Raw genomic sequence first — 13,085 nt, forward strand, 5'->3', positions numbered from 1 at the left:
ATTCCCACTCACCCAAGAGAAAAAAAAAAGTTGTTTTTTTTTCCTTATCAATGAACCCTAAAGTATATATCTAAAATACCAAAATGAAGGAGTTGTCTTTTAAAAGAATTGGCTTTTGTAAATGAAGGGTCATTAACAGCTTAGCAGAACAGCTTTAGTTCTTACTATGCATCCCCTTCATAACAGACAACTTCTGTTTTTCCTTGCTTCATTTCCAACAGGAAAAGCATGCTTGATTCCCAGCCTCTCTGGGAACAAAATGGGTAGGAGACTCTCATCCTTAGCCTTTATGAGCCTGTTAAATTATTTTCCTCTTTTAAGGCATGAAGTGATTTCTTTAAAAAAAAAAACACATAGGCATTGAGAAGCTTTGCTGCTGAACAGAGACAAAAATGTATTTCTGTGAAAAAATACTCCCATGTGCAAGTATCATGTCTGTGTTTCCATTCACTCATTTTCTTTTTCCTAAGATCCAACATTTATTTTTTTCCTACAAAGAATATTTTTATGGGGAACCATATGATAATTAGCTAATATCTTGGCTAATACCGTAATAAAGAAATTATCTCTACCTGCACTTCTTTAACAGACCAATTAAAAAAGGCTGATAAGATTGGCAGCAACAAATTAGACAGCAGTGCAGTACATTTTCCTTACAATAACTATTCTCCTGAGGCATAAGAACAGCCCTGTAAGATACAGAAATACAAAGTAGATTATTATAGATTATTATAAGAGAATTGCATAAGAGTTGCAAAAATTTGTGGGTTTAAAAAAATTGCAGATTTTTTATATAGATTAAGCTCTCAACTCAGATTATAAAGTATCTCCATACAGCTCTATTTATTCTGCTGAGAGTCATCTTAGTTTGAGATCAAATAAAATTCAAACACTTTTTATAGATTTCTGATTAATCTATAGTTTTAAAAAAATTATTTGCAAAAGTCACACGCACATGCACAAATAAATTCTTACATGAATCTAAGACGCAATCTTGCAATGCAAAGTTGCAAAGAATTTGTTCCTGTTTTCACTTTCCTAGCTCTAAGAACAAGATGAACAGATGTTAAAGACATCACCCAGGGAGAAATGCACCATTCCTCAGATATGTCTTTACATAACTCTGGTTATTTAACATACATATTTACTTAAAGCTGTGTATGATTACATATCTCACCTTATATTTGGTATATTTTACTCTGTTGGTTAGAAATACATTTTATACTTCTTCCACTTCAACACTGCCAACAGGTCAAAACAATTTCATATTTTATAAAGATGTTAGAAGAGGCAAAGGGACAACTGTCCTGCCAGAACATCCCTATGCACCTCCCCACTCACATCTGCCCAAGCACCTTCCAGTCCAGTAAGTTAAACATAACACACTCTGCCTTGTCTTATCGCCCGAGGAACAGGGAACAAGTGCCACCTTCCGTGTCACACATGAATCATCCACTTGCTTCCCCATTACACCAACTAAAAAAGCCCCGATCAACTGCGCTTTCCGCAACTGCGATTCCTTTCTATTTGCACCACTACAAATACCCAGGAACCCTCACTGGTCAACGTTTTCATAACAGATCTAGATTACAGCACTAAAAGGACCAACAAATATATCTCATGTCCAACTCAAATGTTAACTTTATACTAGCTTTAGCTTTACATTTTAATGGCTTCCAATGCCTATCATGCATAAATATACTTAAGTGAGGTCAAAAAACAGTCTTGACACATTTGGATAACAATAATGACAACACAGCCTACAAACTTTGATATGTACATGCTTGAGTTCAGTGTTTCCACATCTCAGTCAAAATCATAAATGCATTTGCTTGGGTTTTTTTTGCTTTTTCTCTCTGAAAATCTTGGAAACTTAACAGCAGAAGCTACAAGCAAACATATTGATGCTCTACAGTTAAGCAATGTATTTTGATTTTAAGGATCACAAAGTAATCTAAAGAAAGCATGTTTGCCTATGGAGCCCAAATTCTTCCAAGAAAAGCAGATAAGTTATCTGCTGGAAAAAGCACAAAATGCAACAAAACTAGTTAAGATTACTAGCTCAAAATCATTCGAAGAAAAAAATGCCAGACTGAGGAACACAAACCATTCCAACAAAACATAAAACTTCCCAAGCATTTCTCTCAAAATGAGGGGAGTACTTGAGAATTTTCAAACTACTGCACCCATGCACAGACTCTTTTAATGGGGTTTGCAACAAAACCCCAGCAATTCCTACTGCCATGCAAGAATGAGGCTGCGTGGCGGCAATTACTCGCTCTGAGCTTGCCCTTACACTTAAAATAACAAAGGAAGAAATGACATTACTTAAGGTTTTTCCTGCTATCCTAACTGGGCCACACCTGGAAGCTTTAGCTGCATGAGCCCAGAAATCTTTTCCTTCAGTCACCACAGAAACTAATATAGAAACTCTGGCAATTTGTTCTCCTGTTTTCAGTGGAAAATTTACATATGAATTACACACCAAATGCCCTTGGTCTAATAAACTGTTCTGAACTTGAACAATGAAAATACTGCCTCTTCATCATCATCCTCCTCTTGCTATTCTTTTCTGTCTTTACAAAAAAAACCCGTGTACACCTAAAGCCAGCAGCAAGAATAGTGGTCAGTCTGCCACTTGCCTGGAGTCCACACGTGGAAACAGAGGTTTGGAAATATATCCTCACATTTCAAAGGATTTTGAGATTCTCAGATTTTCTGCCAGACAGGCTCTCTTGTTAGTCACTGCCTTGTGTGTAAGTATTGACACAGCAGTCTGTACCAGTTAAGAAATCATCTGATGCAACTCGGCTGATTTTCAAAGGTATAAAAAATTACATATCATAGCCTACATGAATGATTGATGTTCAGGACCTGACTGGAAGACCCAAATACTGATTTTCTATTACTTTTCATATTCATTAATCACCACTAGAAAAAGAACAAATGAACTCACACAGAGGCTCGAAACAGCACAAGAGTTACTTAGGTATTTCCCACGACAGAATACAACTCAAACATTGGTTTTGCACTCAAGAACAGAACTGCAAACATTTCATAATCGCACTACATATGGAAATCAAAACAAACCTTACCTTATTTTAAATGGCAATTTTACTAAAAAGTCAGGCTATGCTAGTACAGGGTGTAAGGAACCATGTCATCCTCCTTCAGCAGACTTTTCCAAATGCCCCTGTATTCAACTAAGTCTAACTCCGCTCTGTTTTGTTTCCCCAGGAGGACCCATTCAGGACCATGTGCTCCTTTTCAGCTGTCAATAAACAGAAGCAGTGAATTCCCCAGCGCTTCACAAAGCTAGTTAGGCATAGCCATTCATTTCTTCAGGAAAACAGGGCATTGATTTCAGCAAATTCCCAGGGAGCAGCTACAACAAAGAGATCAAAGACCCACCTCCTTTCCTGCCTGGCTTTGGCCGGCTGGGCTGAGAGGAGCAGCAACAGGTTTCCCGAAGAGCGGGCTCTGTCCCCACCGAGCGCTGCACGCTCCATTCACGCCCATCGCCTTCCTGCATTCCTGGGGCAGCCCCCGGCGCTAACCGTGACAAACCCCTACATTCAGGCAGCATAATATACTGCACACCAGTTCATCCAAGGATAAAAAGAAAAACAAGCTCCAAGGGAAGTCTGCTGCTTCCCCGACCAGCCGAACCTCAGTAGCTGACAGACTTTTCATAAACTTCTTTTTTTTTCCTTAGCCTCTCCATCAAAACCGGAGAAATGTTTGCTACCTCAAATTCATTGTGCTGAAGCTTCTCTGGAATGTTGGCTTTTCTGATTTATTTCCACAAGCTTGAAGACTCAGCTGCTGGAGTTTGAGGTCTAGCTGCAGCAGCCCTTGTATTGTGCAACCATGATATTTTCTTTGTGCAATTTGCCCTAGACTGCAGTGGGTTTTTTCCTAAGGAATTTAAGGGGGTTAGAATTTTTACTTTTTTTTCATTCTACATCTTGTCTTCATTATTGTAACTTGGAACAAGATTTTTAATGCTAAAATTTGACCTTGTATTGAACCAAAAGACAATGTCATGGTCAAGTTTAAGGACTGGTGGTTAGGCTACACATCTACTGCTAAACAGTAAGAGTCAAGAGACCTGGTGCTGAAACCACCTGGCACCAGCTCCACAAGTCTAAATGCTTCTCATCTCCTTCTCTTTTCCCCCACAAACAGTTTGGTTGTATCCAAATTCCCTAACTGGAACTCAGTCTGATAGATATTATCCCTCACACACACCCTAGTGTTTGTTGCTTGTTAGTATATGCTAGTACTGAGCTCACAGGCTGGCCCTGAAATATTTATTTATATACAGACAGACATAAAGCTCTGAAGTCAATTCACACCTGTAGAGATTTGCCATATCATTCTTTAGCATTCTCCTGTGCACTGACTTTTTACCAAGGCACTACCTGGTTGTCACAAACACCCACCAGCTGGAACCTGGAGAGTTCCCTCAGCACTGGCACTGCCTCCAGGCCACTGACACGTCTCCAAGTGAGAAGACAAATGTCTATCCCACTAACATGAGCAAGTATCACAGGGTCTGGCACAGCACAGGCAGTACAATACTGAGAAGACCAGGGACAGCTGGTAGGGATGACAGCTCACTGCACAGAAGACAGCTGAGAACACAAGGAAATACAGAACTCTAGAATTACTGAAGTTGCAGGAGACCTGTAATGATCAACTAGCCGAGACTCCTGCTGAATGCAGGCCCTTTAATACCATTACCCAGAGCCTTGTCAAGCTGTATCTCAAATAATTCCAGTGTGGGCAACTCTACCACTTCCCTGGGCAGCCAGTTCCAATGTTTGATTGATCCCCTACTGAAAATGCTCCTTGCACCCACAAGCACCTCCCCTGACGCAACTCATGGCCATTGCCTCTTGTCCTGTCACAGTGCATGCCTGGGGAAAGGCTGCTTCCAACTCCTTTTCCATAACCACCATTTCTGTACTGAAAGACCATGACTTGATCCCCTTGAGCCTCCTCCTCTTCGAGCAGAACACACCCAACTCCTTCAGCCTCTACTCAGGTGACAACTTCTCTAGCTCCCTGATCATTAGGGGGAACATGAGAAAGGCACTGTCGCTGAGCTGCAAAAAAGAAAAATGAAACTGCCAGTGGATAAAATTGCTAAAAGAGACAAACATCTGAGTACAGCAGGTCTTTGACCACGACCCCTGTGCAGCCACCCTGCCCTCTGCTTTCTTTAATATTTCACTCCTGATAATAGTTTTGCCTGTTTAATACAATACAGTCAGGCATCTTGCATTCCTTGTTTTAGAGTTCTCTCTGTATCTAAATGGCATTTAAGCATGCCTCGAAATTTCCATTTCACAGAAGAAATTTAAAAAATGCATTTTAACAAATAACTTGATCTCCACATATAATTGCTACCTTCCATTAAGCCACTGATGGTTTTATATTTATTAACTGATTGCAGTTTCAATGAATAAACCCCCAATCCTGTTTTCCTTGTTCCTCTAAGGAAGTACTGAGGAATGATAAAATGTGTGTCTGAAATTTCCCTCTCTTATATTGCACAGCGAGCAGCTGGGCAGCCCTTGGAGGCAATGATAAAAAAAGGCAGCTGAGGCACTGGAGGGACTCCAAAAGAAAGCATGTAGATCAGATCAACAAGCAGAAAAAAATGTGCTTAATGCTTCAGATAATTTAAGCTGGAGTGACAGAGTGCAAGTATCTGGGAAATGTGAACAACAACCTTCCGTGGTAGTTACAACAGCAAAGCACAAGGATATAGCACTTGTCTGTTAAGAAGAAGGACAAATTATAGTGATAAGGCAGGAAATTTGGATGTGACTGGGATAATGATGCCTTGGAAGCACAAGAGTTAAATTCACAAGATGATTAAAAAACCCCAAGCACATCACTCTGTAGTAATCTGGGATGGTATTTGTGCCAAAGATAGATAAAACATTTCAGAGAGAATTGCAGTTTTAAATCTCAATGAACCAGTCTGTTCTTATACTTGGGCCAGATTTTTACAATTTTACTCACATTAAGTCATGCTTTTCTCCAAGAATAATCTCATTGATTATAATGGTAATATTGTTTCACAGATGTCCCAGAAGAAACGCAAATGTAAAAGCAGACTTTATACTTCAGATAAAAGACGTCAATCATGAGTACATCTGGGAATCCAATAAAAACATATGGCACAAAAAAATCACTATGGGATGATGGAAATGTACTTACAGAGCAGGTCTGTGGACATGTTTACAGATCAGGCAAAGGAAACCTACACAAAATAAATGAAAAAAGAATTATCAGTTTTCTGAACTAGGGCTATTCATGTTTACATCTCATGCTAATAATCACATGCATAGTATTTCAGTTCTTTAGGAAATAAGGAGAACATACCTACAGAAATCTAAAAAGGAAAAACTTCAGTTTTTAGAGGAAAAGAAAAACTGATTCCACTTTGTTTCACAGACAATGTAAACTGACAATATTAATGTAATGCATTTTAATTAAGAGCAGTTCACTGCATTCTACATCTTCATTAACTTTTATTATTATGTATCTTCCAGGCATCAATTACAACAGAATTTTCAAGCATCATGTATTTTACCCCATTGCATGCTCTTCTGTGTTTAAGCCTGATATTTCTAACAGTCCCAAGCCTTGCGCAGTAAAAAAGAATATTAAAATATAGAGCAAGACATGTTAATTGCTCTCTTGAAGGATTTATGGAGGCTTTTGGTTTTTGCTGAACTCATTCATCTTGTTCTCTTCCCATTCATCTACAGGTTTTTGACCTGTATTTTACTATAAGCACATAGGAGTAGCATCTGAGTTTTCTGTAGCTGTCTGAGCAATCCCCAACACACGGGTATCCCAATGACTGAATAAAGCTACTTGGAGCTACAGAAATAATGATGCATGTATTAGTAAGGGGACACACAAATAACAATACAAATCACATCAGTGTATGTCATGTATCCCTGTATAAATCAGGCAGTGTTTAAGGCAGTGTTTAAAGGGGTGTGTGTATATGAATCAGGGTGAATGAAAGATGTTCAGTAAGGCCAAGGGCCAGGTCCTGTCCTTAGGTCACAACAGCCCCAGGCAGGGCTACAGGCTTGGGGAAGAGTGGCTGGGAAGTGGCCTGGCAGAAAAGGACCTGGGGGTGCTGGTCAGCAGCTGAGCATGAGCCCCCTGTGCCCAGGTAGCCAAGAAGGCCGATGGCATCCTGGCCTGGATCAGCAATGGTGTGGCCAGCAGGAGCAGGGCAGGGATTGTCCCCTGTACTCAGCACTGGTGAGGCTGCGCCTCAAATCCTGTGATCAGTTCTGGGCCCCTCACTACAACAAAGACATTGAGGGGCTGGAGTGAGTTCAGGGCAACAGAACTGGTTTAGAGCCTGGAGCACAGAGTTTGTGTGGAGCAGCTGAGGGAACTGGCTTTGTTTAGCCTGGAGAAAAGGAAGCTATGAGGGACCTTATGACTCTCTACAACACCTGGTCGTAGCCGGGTGGGATGAGTCTCTTCTCCCAAGTAACAAGGGACAGGACAAGAGGAGACGGCCTCAAGAAGTGCCAAGAGAGGTTTAGGCTGGATATTATGAACACAGTCTTCATCAAAAGAGTTGTCAAGCACTGGAACAGGCTGCCATGGGAAGTGTCCCCATTCCTGTGGATGTTCTAAAAACATGTAAATATGGTGCTTAGAGACATGGCAGTGCTGGGTTAATTGTTGGACCGATGATCTGAAGGGTCTTTTCCAACCTAGATTATTCTACGATTGTCTGAAAATGTCACTGATGAAGACAACTGTATTTTGTTACTGACTGAAATGGGTCCAAAAAAATCTTCATTTTTAAAAATACAATGATGTTTAGTAAGATACTTCCAAATTAATTTGGGCTGGTTACAAGAACTGAGTTGTGCTGAGAGAAAGCAGAAGTAAAGGGGCCCGCATGCTAGAGGGGCATCAGTGAGTCCTCTTTCCAGATAAAACAGGCATGCTGACAGCAGGCTTCCTAAGCAACAAGTGTCCTAGTATGATTTCCATCACCCAGAAAACACTTTATTTCTGAAAAAAATCTATTCTGCAGTTTCATGCCATTCTGGCTGAGAGCAAGACTCTTGTCTGTCGTGTTAATTTCTAAAAATATACCCCTTGCAGAGGGAACAGTGGACTTTAATGGCATCCATATGTGACTGTACACACACCAGCCTCTGTCGTTCCCAGAAACAGCAGGCTACATGTTATCACTGTCAAAGCAGTCCCATCAACTAACAGAGATTTCTTTTCCCCCACTGAATAACTAGATTCGTGATAAAATGATTTCATTGTGTTGGCATTCAATCTGCAGGGTAATTACCTGGTAAACCACCAAAACACAAGCTCTTCCCTCCCATATGGTTTGAGTCATTAGTATACCTTCATAGTCACACATATGGTGTGACCATGCTCTCTCTGGCCCCCACATATCCTCCATCCAGACTTGTTACAGTGACACTGTGGTCTATGAACATCTCAATTGGTTGAGTTGTTCTGTGATGTCATTTTGGAGATACATCACCAAAGTGTTTTTCTCCACAGGCCACTGATGCCTGAGAAATTTTTCCCCTGTACAATTCTATGATGAAATTAACAACAGCAACCCCAAATGCCCAAGTCCAGCCCTTGGGAAGGGCATAGAAACTACAGAACAAGAGGGAGCACCTCTGTGAGGGCATCCCAGTCACTGCAACACAACCCACTCACACGACAGAAGAACAGCAGGCACACCACCATAAGGAACTGCTCCTCTCCCAACAGCTGGTTCAGACTTTCTGACAGGGTGAGGATAAGCACAACAAAGCTTGACCTGCATTTGCAGGGGCAGGGGAGTTTAAGCAGAACTACGAGCTCTTTCATAAGCTATGCCAGCTCTTACCTGCAGGTATCCTCAACAGGGACCCAGAACTGCCTACCATCCCAGGTGCACAAAACCATACTGTAAATCTCTCTCCTTCTTCAAGGATATGAGGGCACTCCTTGTGCAGTGTACTGCCCTTTGACCAAGGGGGTTCCAACACACAGAGCTGGGGCAGCCACAGATGCTGTGCCAAGCTGGCACAGTGCCTGGCAGTTTCTGGCCACATCAGTCACTTGTCCATGTAAACTCAGGTGCCTGGCCATGAACCACACTGACCTTTAGACAAAGGGCTGTAGGTATATCGGCCAAATTTGCTGTGCTGCCCACACAGCCAAAAGAAGTTGTTCACAGCTGCTCTTAAGTATCTTCCTTTCTCATCAATGAATGGGCAGAAGAGGAAGAGAAGGTGAGTGGGGGATGTTTCCCATACATGAAAATTGCAGCCTAGAAAATGTGAGGCAAAGCCTAATGAGGTTTTTACAGGCTTTCAGGTATCAGGAAAATAACTTATTCATTTAGGTTGAGGAAGATTTGATGGGTTAAATATAATAGATGGTTAACAGTCAAAAGATAGCAAAGCAGTGATTATAGGCACTTTGAATGATGAAAAGTTCAATGCTTTGTGGTGGTGGAAAGTGGTTTGCACCCATTAGAGGAAGTGGGGATGGGTTCTGCACTGCCTAGAAGGACATGTCACAGTGTATTTTGTGTAGGAGACAGGATTTTAGGGATTGGGTTATTGTCAGTTGCTCCACCATTGCCAAAAATTCAGAGACTATGCATTTTATGTTTTATAAGTTATTGTAGTGGGCACACTGTGGGCATGTATGACTCAGAACAGATACATATGACTGTGGTGGGACTGCCCTGAGATGTCCAGAATCCACAACGGGAAAGGCAATGACTGCTACCTGCTCTGCTCTGGTGCAGAAGACATGAAAGTAATGAAAACAGGCATCAATTTCCAGGTATGGTTCATGAAGAGGAGATACAATGAGGATCAAAGTCACTGCTACATCAAAAGAAAGGTGACTTCCACAAGGAAATGCACAGCAAGGAAAACCAGCCTGCACAGGACCTATGGGGCTATTTATGATGCACAAGACATCCATGAAGGCTGCCAGCAATAGCCTTGATAACTTCCTTGCTTACCAGTGGTTCACACTGGGAGGCAGCAAGAAGGGCAGCAAAGACTCCATCAGCTACAGCTGCTGCAGGTCACTGCAGAGTTCCAGGAGGATGACAAGGTTTCATCAAAAAGCACTTATTTCCCTGGTCTTGAAGCTCATCTTTACCACAGATGACAAACTCCATGGCAATGGAAGCCAGGAAAGTGCTGCATGAGGGACCTTTGCAATGTCTGCAGCATAAGACTACAGCTTGCCGTTCGAGACAGCTGCCCTGTATGTAACACCCAAGGATTCTCACGTGGGCTCATATGACAGAGCTCTTCCGCTGACCTCTCTTTCAGAAGATGCACATCTATCTTCCCTGGCATCATACCACAGAAAGCCAAGGGAAAAGCAGGCCCAGATATGGGAAGAGACATAAGTGGCAGCAACAGAAAAAGCTTTCCCACTGAGGGTGATACCCTTGCACTTGCAACACGATGCCATCTGTAGATAAGAAGAGAACACACTGCCTGCAAAAGAGACCTGTGCCATGCAGAGACAAAGACCTAGATCAGAGCCTCTGAATTATGAACCCACTGTGAGTTGAAATGTGGCTGTTCTGGACCAGCCAGCTTCTGCCCCCACCAAGTCCTCAGAGGTTATTACAGAATTCCTTACATTGCTTTCCACGTGAAAACAATGTCCAAAAACAAAGACAACTGTCACACAGGCACACTCTTTGTAGTGATCTGATGTTATGCAGCCCCCAAATGCACCTCAGTTTCATGCTGCCCACCAAAGAGGCACATTAGTTAACCAGTCATCAAAAGACTAATCTCACTATGTGAAGTCATCTGTCCACCTTACTCATACAGCTGAAAAGGGACACTGCTATTGCTTGGATACTCAGAAGAATGCCCAGCACAAGTCATTTATAGATTCACAACAGCCTCATGTAAGTGACATTGTTATCTAAGTACCTTTTATCATATTTTAACTAAGTAAAGGTAAAACACAAGTAAATGTATTTTTTCAAGACATCTATGGTAAGTAAAAAGAGTTGCACATGTCTAAAATGCACAAGGAAAGATGTGACAGGAAAACCACACTTAACCTACTTACACTGAGATTCAATCAGGAAGGACTCTCTTTCCACCACCACAGAAATCAGTTGCTGGGGTTTAACTTTCAGCACACCTGATGACTCAGGTTGCAGTCCATCAGAAGAAAACACCTTCAGGAGACAAGAAATCTATCACACAGCATTAGCATTTCACTGATGTCCCTGCTTGTGTTCTTTTGGCTACTGCTACTGCTTGTGGTGGGCTAACTGCTGACATAGCTTCTCTTCTCCCAAATTCATGAACAAGAAAGACAATAATAATGATGTAGAAATTACCTAAGATTAACAGAGTACTAACAGGGGAAAATTATATGCACAGCCAAAATCTTCATCTAAAGAAACCCATGCAGATTTTCTAAAGTTTGTGTTAGTCCCACATGTACCTCCATATCAGGATTTAGTGCATGCTAAGTACAACCCCTCACACATAAGATTTATATTTGTTTGATGTCACTGACCAACAGTGATATTCTGTGCATTTTTAATCTACCACATGTAAAGTCCTCACTAGTAAAATAGGTGAAATTATAAATCACTTTATTTATAATATAAAATAGCATCATTTGTACTTTTACAATTACTTGGGGTTTTTTTTCAAGTCATCGTATTATTTCATAATTACAAAAGAGAAAAACTGATTTGCCATCATCTTTTTCTTTATGTACAGGATTCTGCATCTTTTTCCTTGATTAAGCAAAAAAGCTTGTGAAGTACAACACATGAAAGCTTGTGTTCACAATCCAGAAATTTGACTCACTAATATTGCAGAAGGCTCCTAAGTAAGTCTTATTTGTGAATGTAAAAAATAAGGAAAACCCAATATTATAAATGTAATGTCTTTCTCTTTTACAAAGGACTATGCAGAGGTAAAAGAACTGTACAAAATCATGAGGCAGACTGTGAACGGACAAAAGTCATGTGCTCAAGGATGTTTTCTCTAATGTATTTACTAAGAATATTTTGTATACCTTCATGATAATGTTTTAAATTGTGTTTACAGACACACAAACACTATACAAATACATAAACTGGTCCTGCTGCTGAAGGAAACTTTATAACTATATACATATCTCCACAGATTAAATGCTGTGGTTTGCAAGCAACTAAGAGCCCTTAGTCAGTTCCCAGTAACTTCAAGAGTCATCCTGTTGAAAATTTTTGGATCCCTTGGCCAATATTTCTGCAAAGTTATACCAAGCATTAAATCTGGATACATAAAAAAATCCTGCCTTACTTCCCTCCACCAACGAATCAATACTCTAACCTGCTTCTGATCACTTCAACATGCAGCATCAGCAAATATGGTCCACACACAGGCAACTCATCTATCCAAGTCTGTTTTCAGTTTAAAGCAAAAAACTCCCCAATTTTCATTAAATGTAAATACATCTTATATCCTGTGCCCTCATACCAGAAACACAAAGATGAACAAATCCCACTCCATGTTTCAAAGTGAAGCCTTCCTGTTCTGAAATATGGCACTGTCTCTCACCATATTTTCCAAGCCTGTATCACTTGACACTGGTCTATTTCGGTCAGCAGAAGATCTGTGGCAGACAAGGCATCAAACACAAGTCTTTGCCCATCTCCAGCGCCCTGATAACAAGAAAAGCTATTATATATATATTTTAAAAAGAGATAGTAACAAAAGAGAGACAAACTCCTAGGAAAAGATACCAAAGAGCATCTCATGCCAGCCTGCCTTACTGAGGGCTGCTCTTGTTTTTTGGCTTTGCAAAGCACTCAGAATTTTGACTGAGATCCAGCAAAGCAATTCTGCATTTCCCATGTTTTCCCACCACTAACTTGAAGGGAACTATTTGTACACATGAAGACAAACCTACACTTCATATTTTGCTGGGTCAGGATCAAGGCACCAATCATCTTTCTGGATCCTTATTTTCCTATGAGAATTGGATAAAATGAGCTAAAAAAAATAAATCTT

The 13,085-nt window shown here is 40.8% G+C and overlaps 1 protein-coding gene across 1 annotated transcript in view; it reads right to left on the reverse strand.

Annotated features, from left to right (window-relative positions):
• PLAGL1 (PLAG1 like zinc finger 1) overlaps positions 1 to 11,234 on the reverse strand; it is a 32,697-nt gene extending 21,463 nt beyond the window's left edge. Inside the window, exons 1-2 of the mRNA XM_005420102.2 lie at positions 11,140 to 11,234; positions 6,235 to 6,277 (exon numbers count right to left, since the gene is read on the reverse strand). Coding sequence (XP_005420159.1) covers positions 6,235 to 6,253 — 19 coding nt within the window. The 5' untranslated portion in view covers positions 6,254 to 6,277; positions 11,140 to 11,234. The remainder of the gene's footprint in view (positions 1 to 6,234; positions 6,278 to 11,139) is intronic.
• Between the last annotated feature and the right edge of the window lie 1,851 nt (positions 11,235 to 13,085).

Source organism: Geospiza fortis, unplaced genomic scaffold (genome assembly GCF_000277835.1).
Source record: "Geospiza fortis unplaced genomic scaffold, GeoFor_1.0 scaffold162, whole genome shotgun sequence".
In the NCBI taxonomy this organism is placed as follows: Eukaryota; Metazoa; Chordata; class Aves; order Passeriformes; family Thraupidae; genus Geospiza; species Geospiza fortis.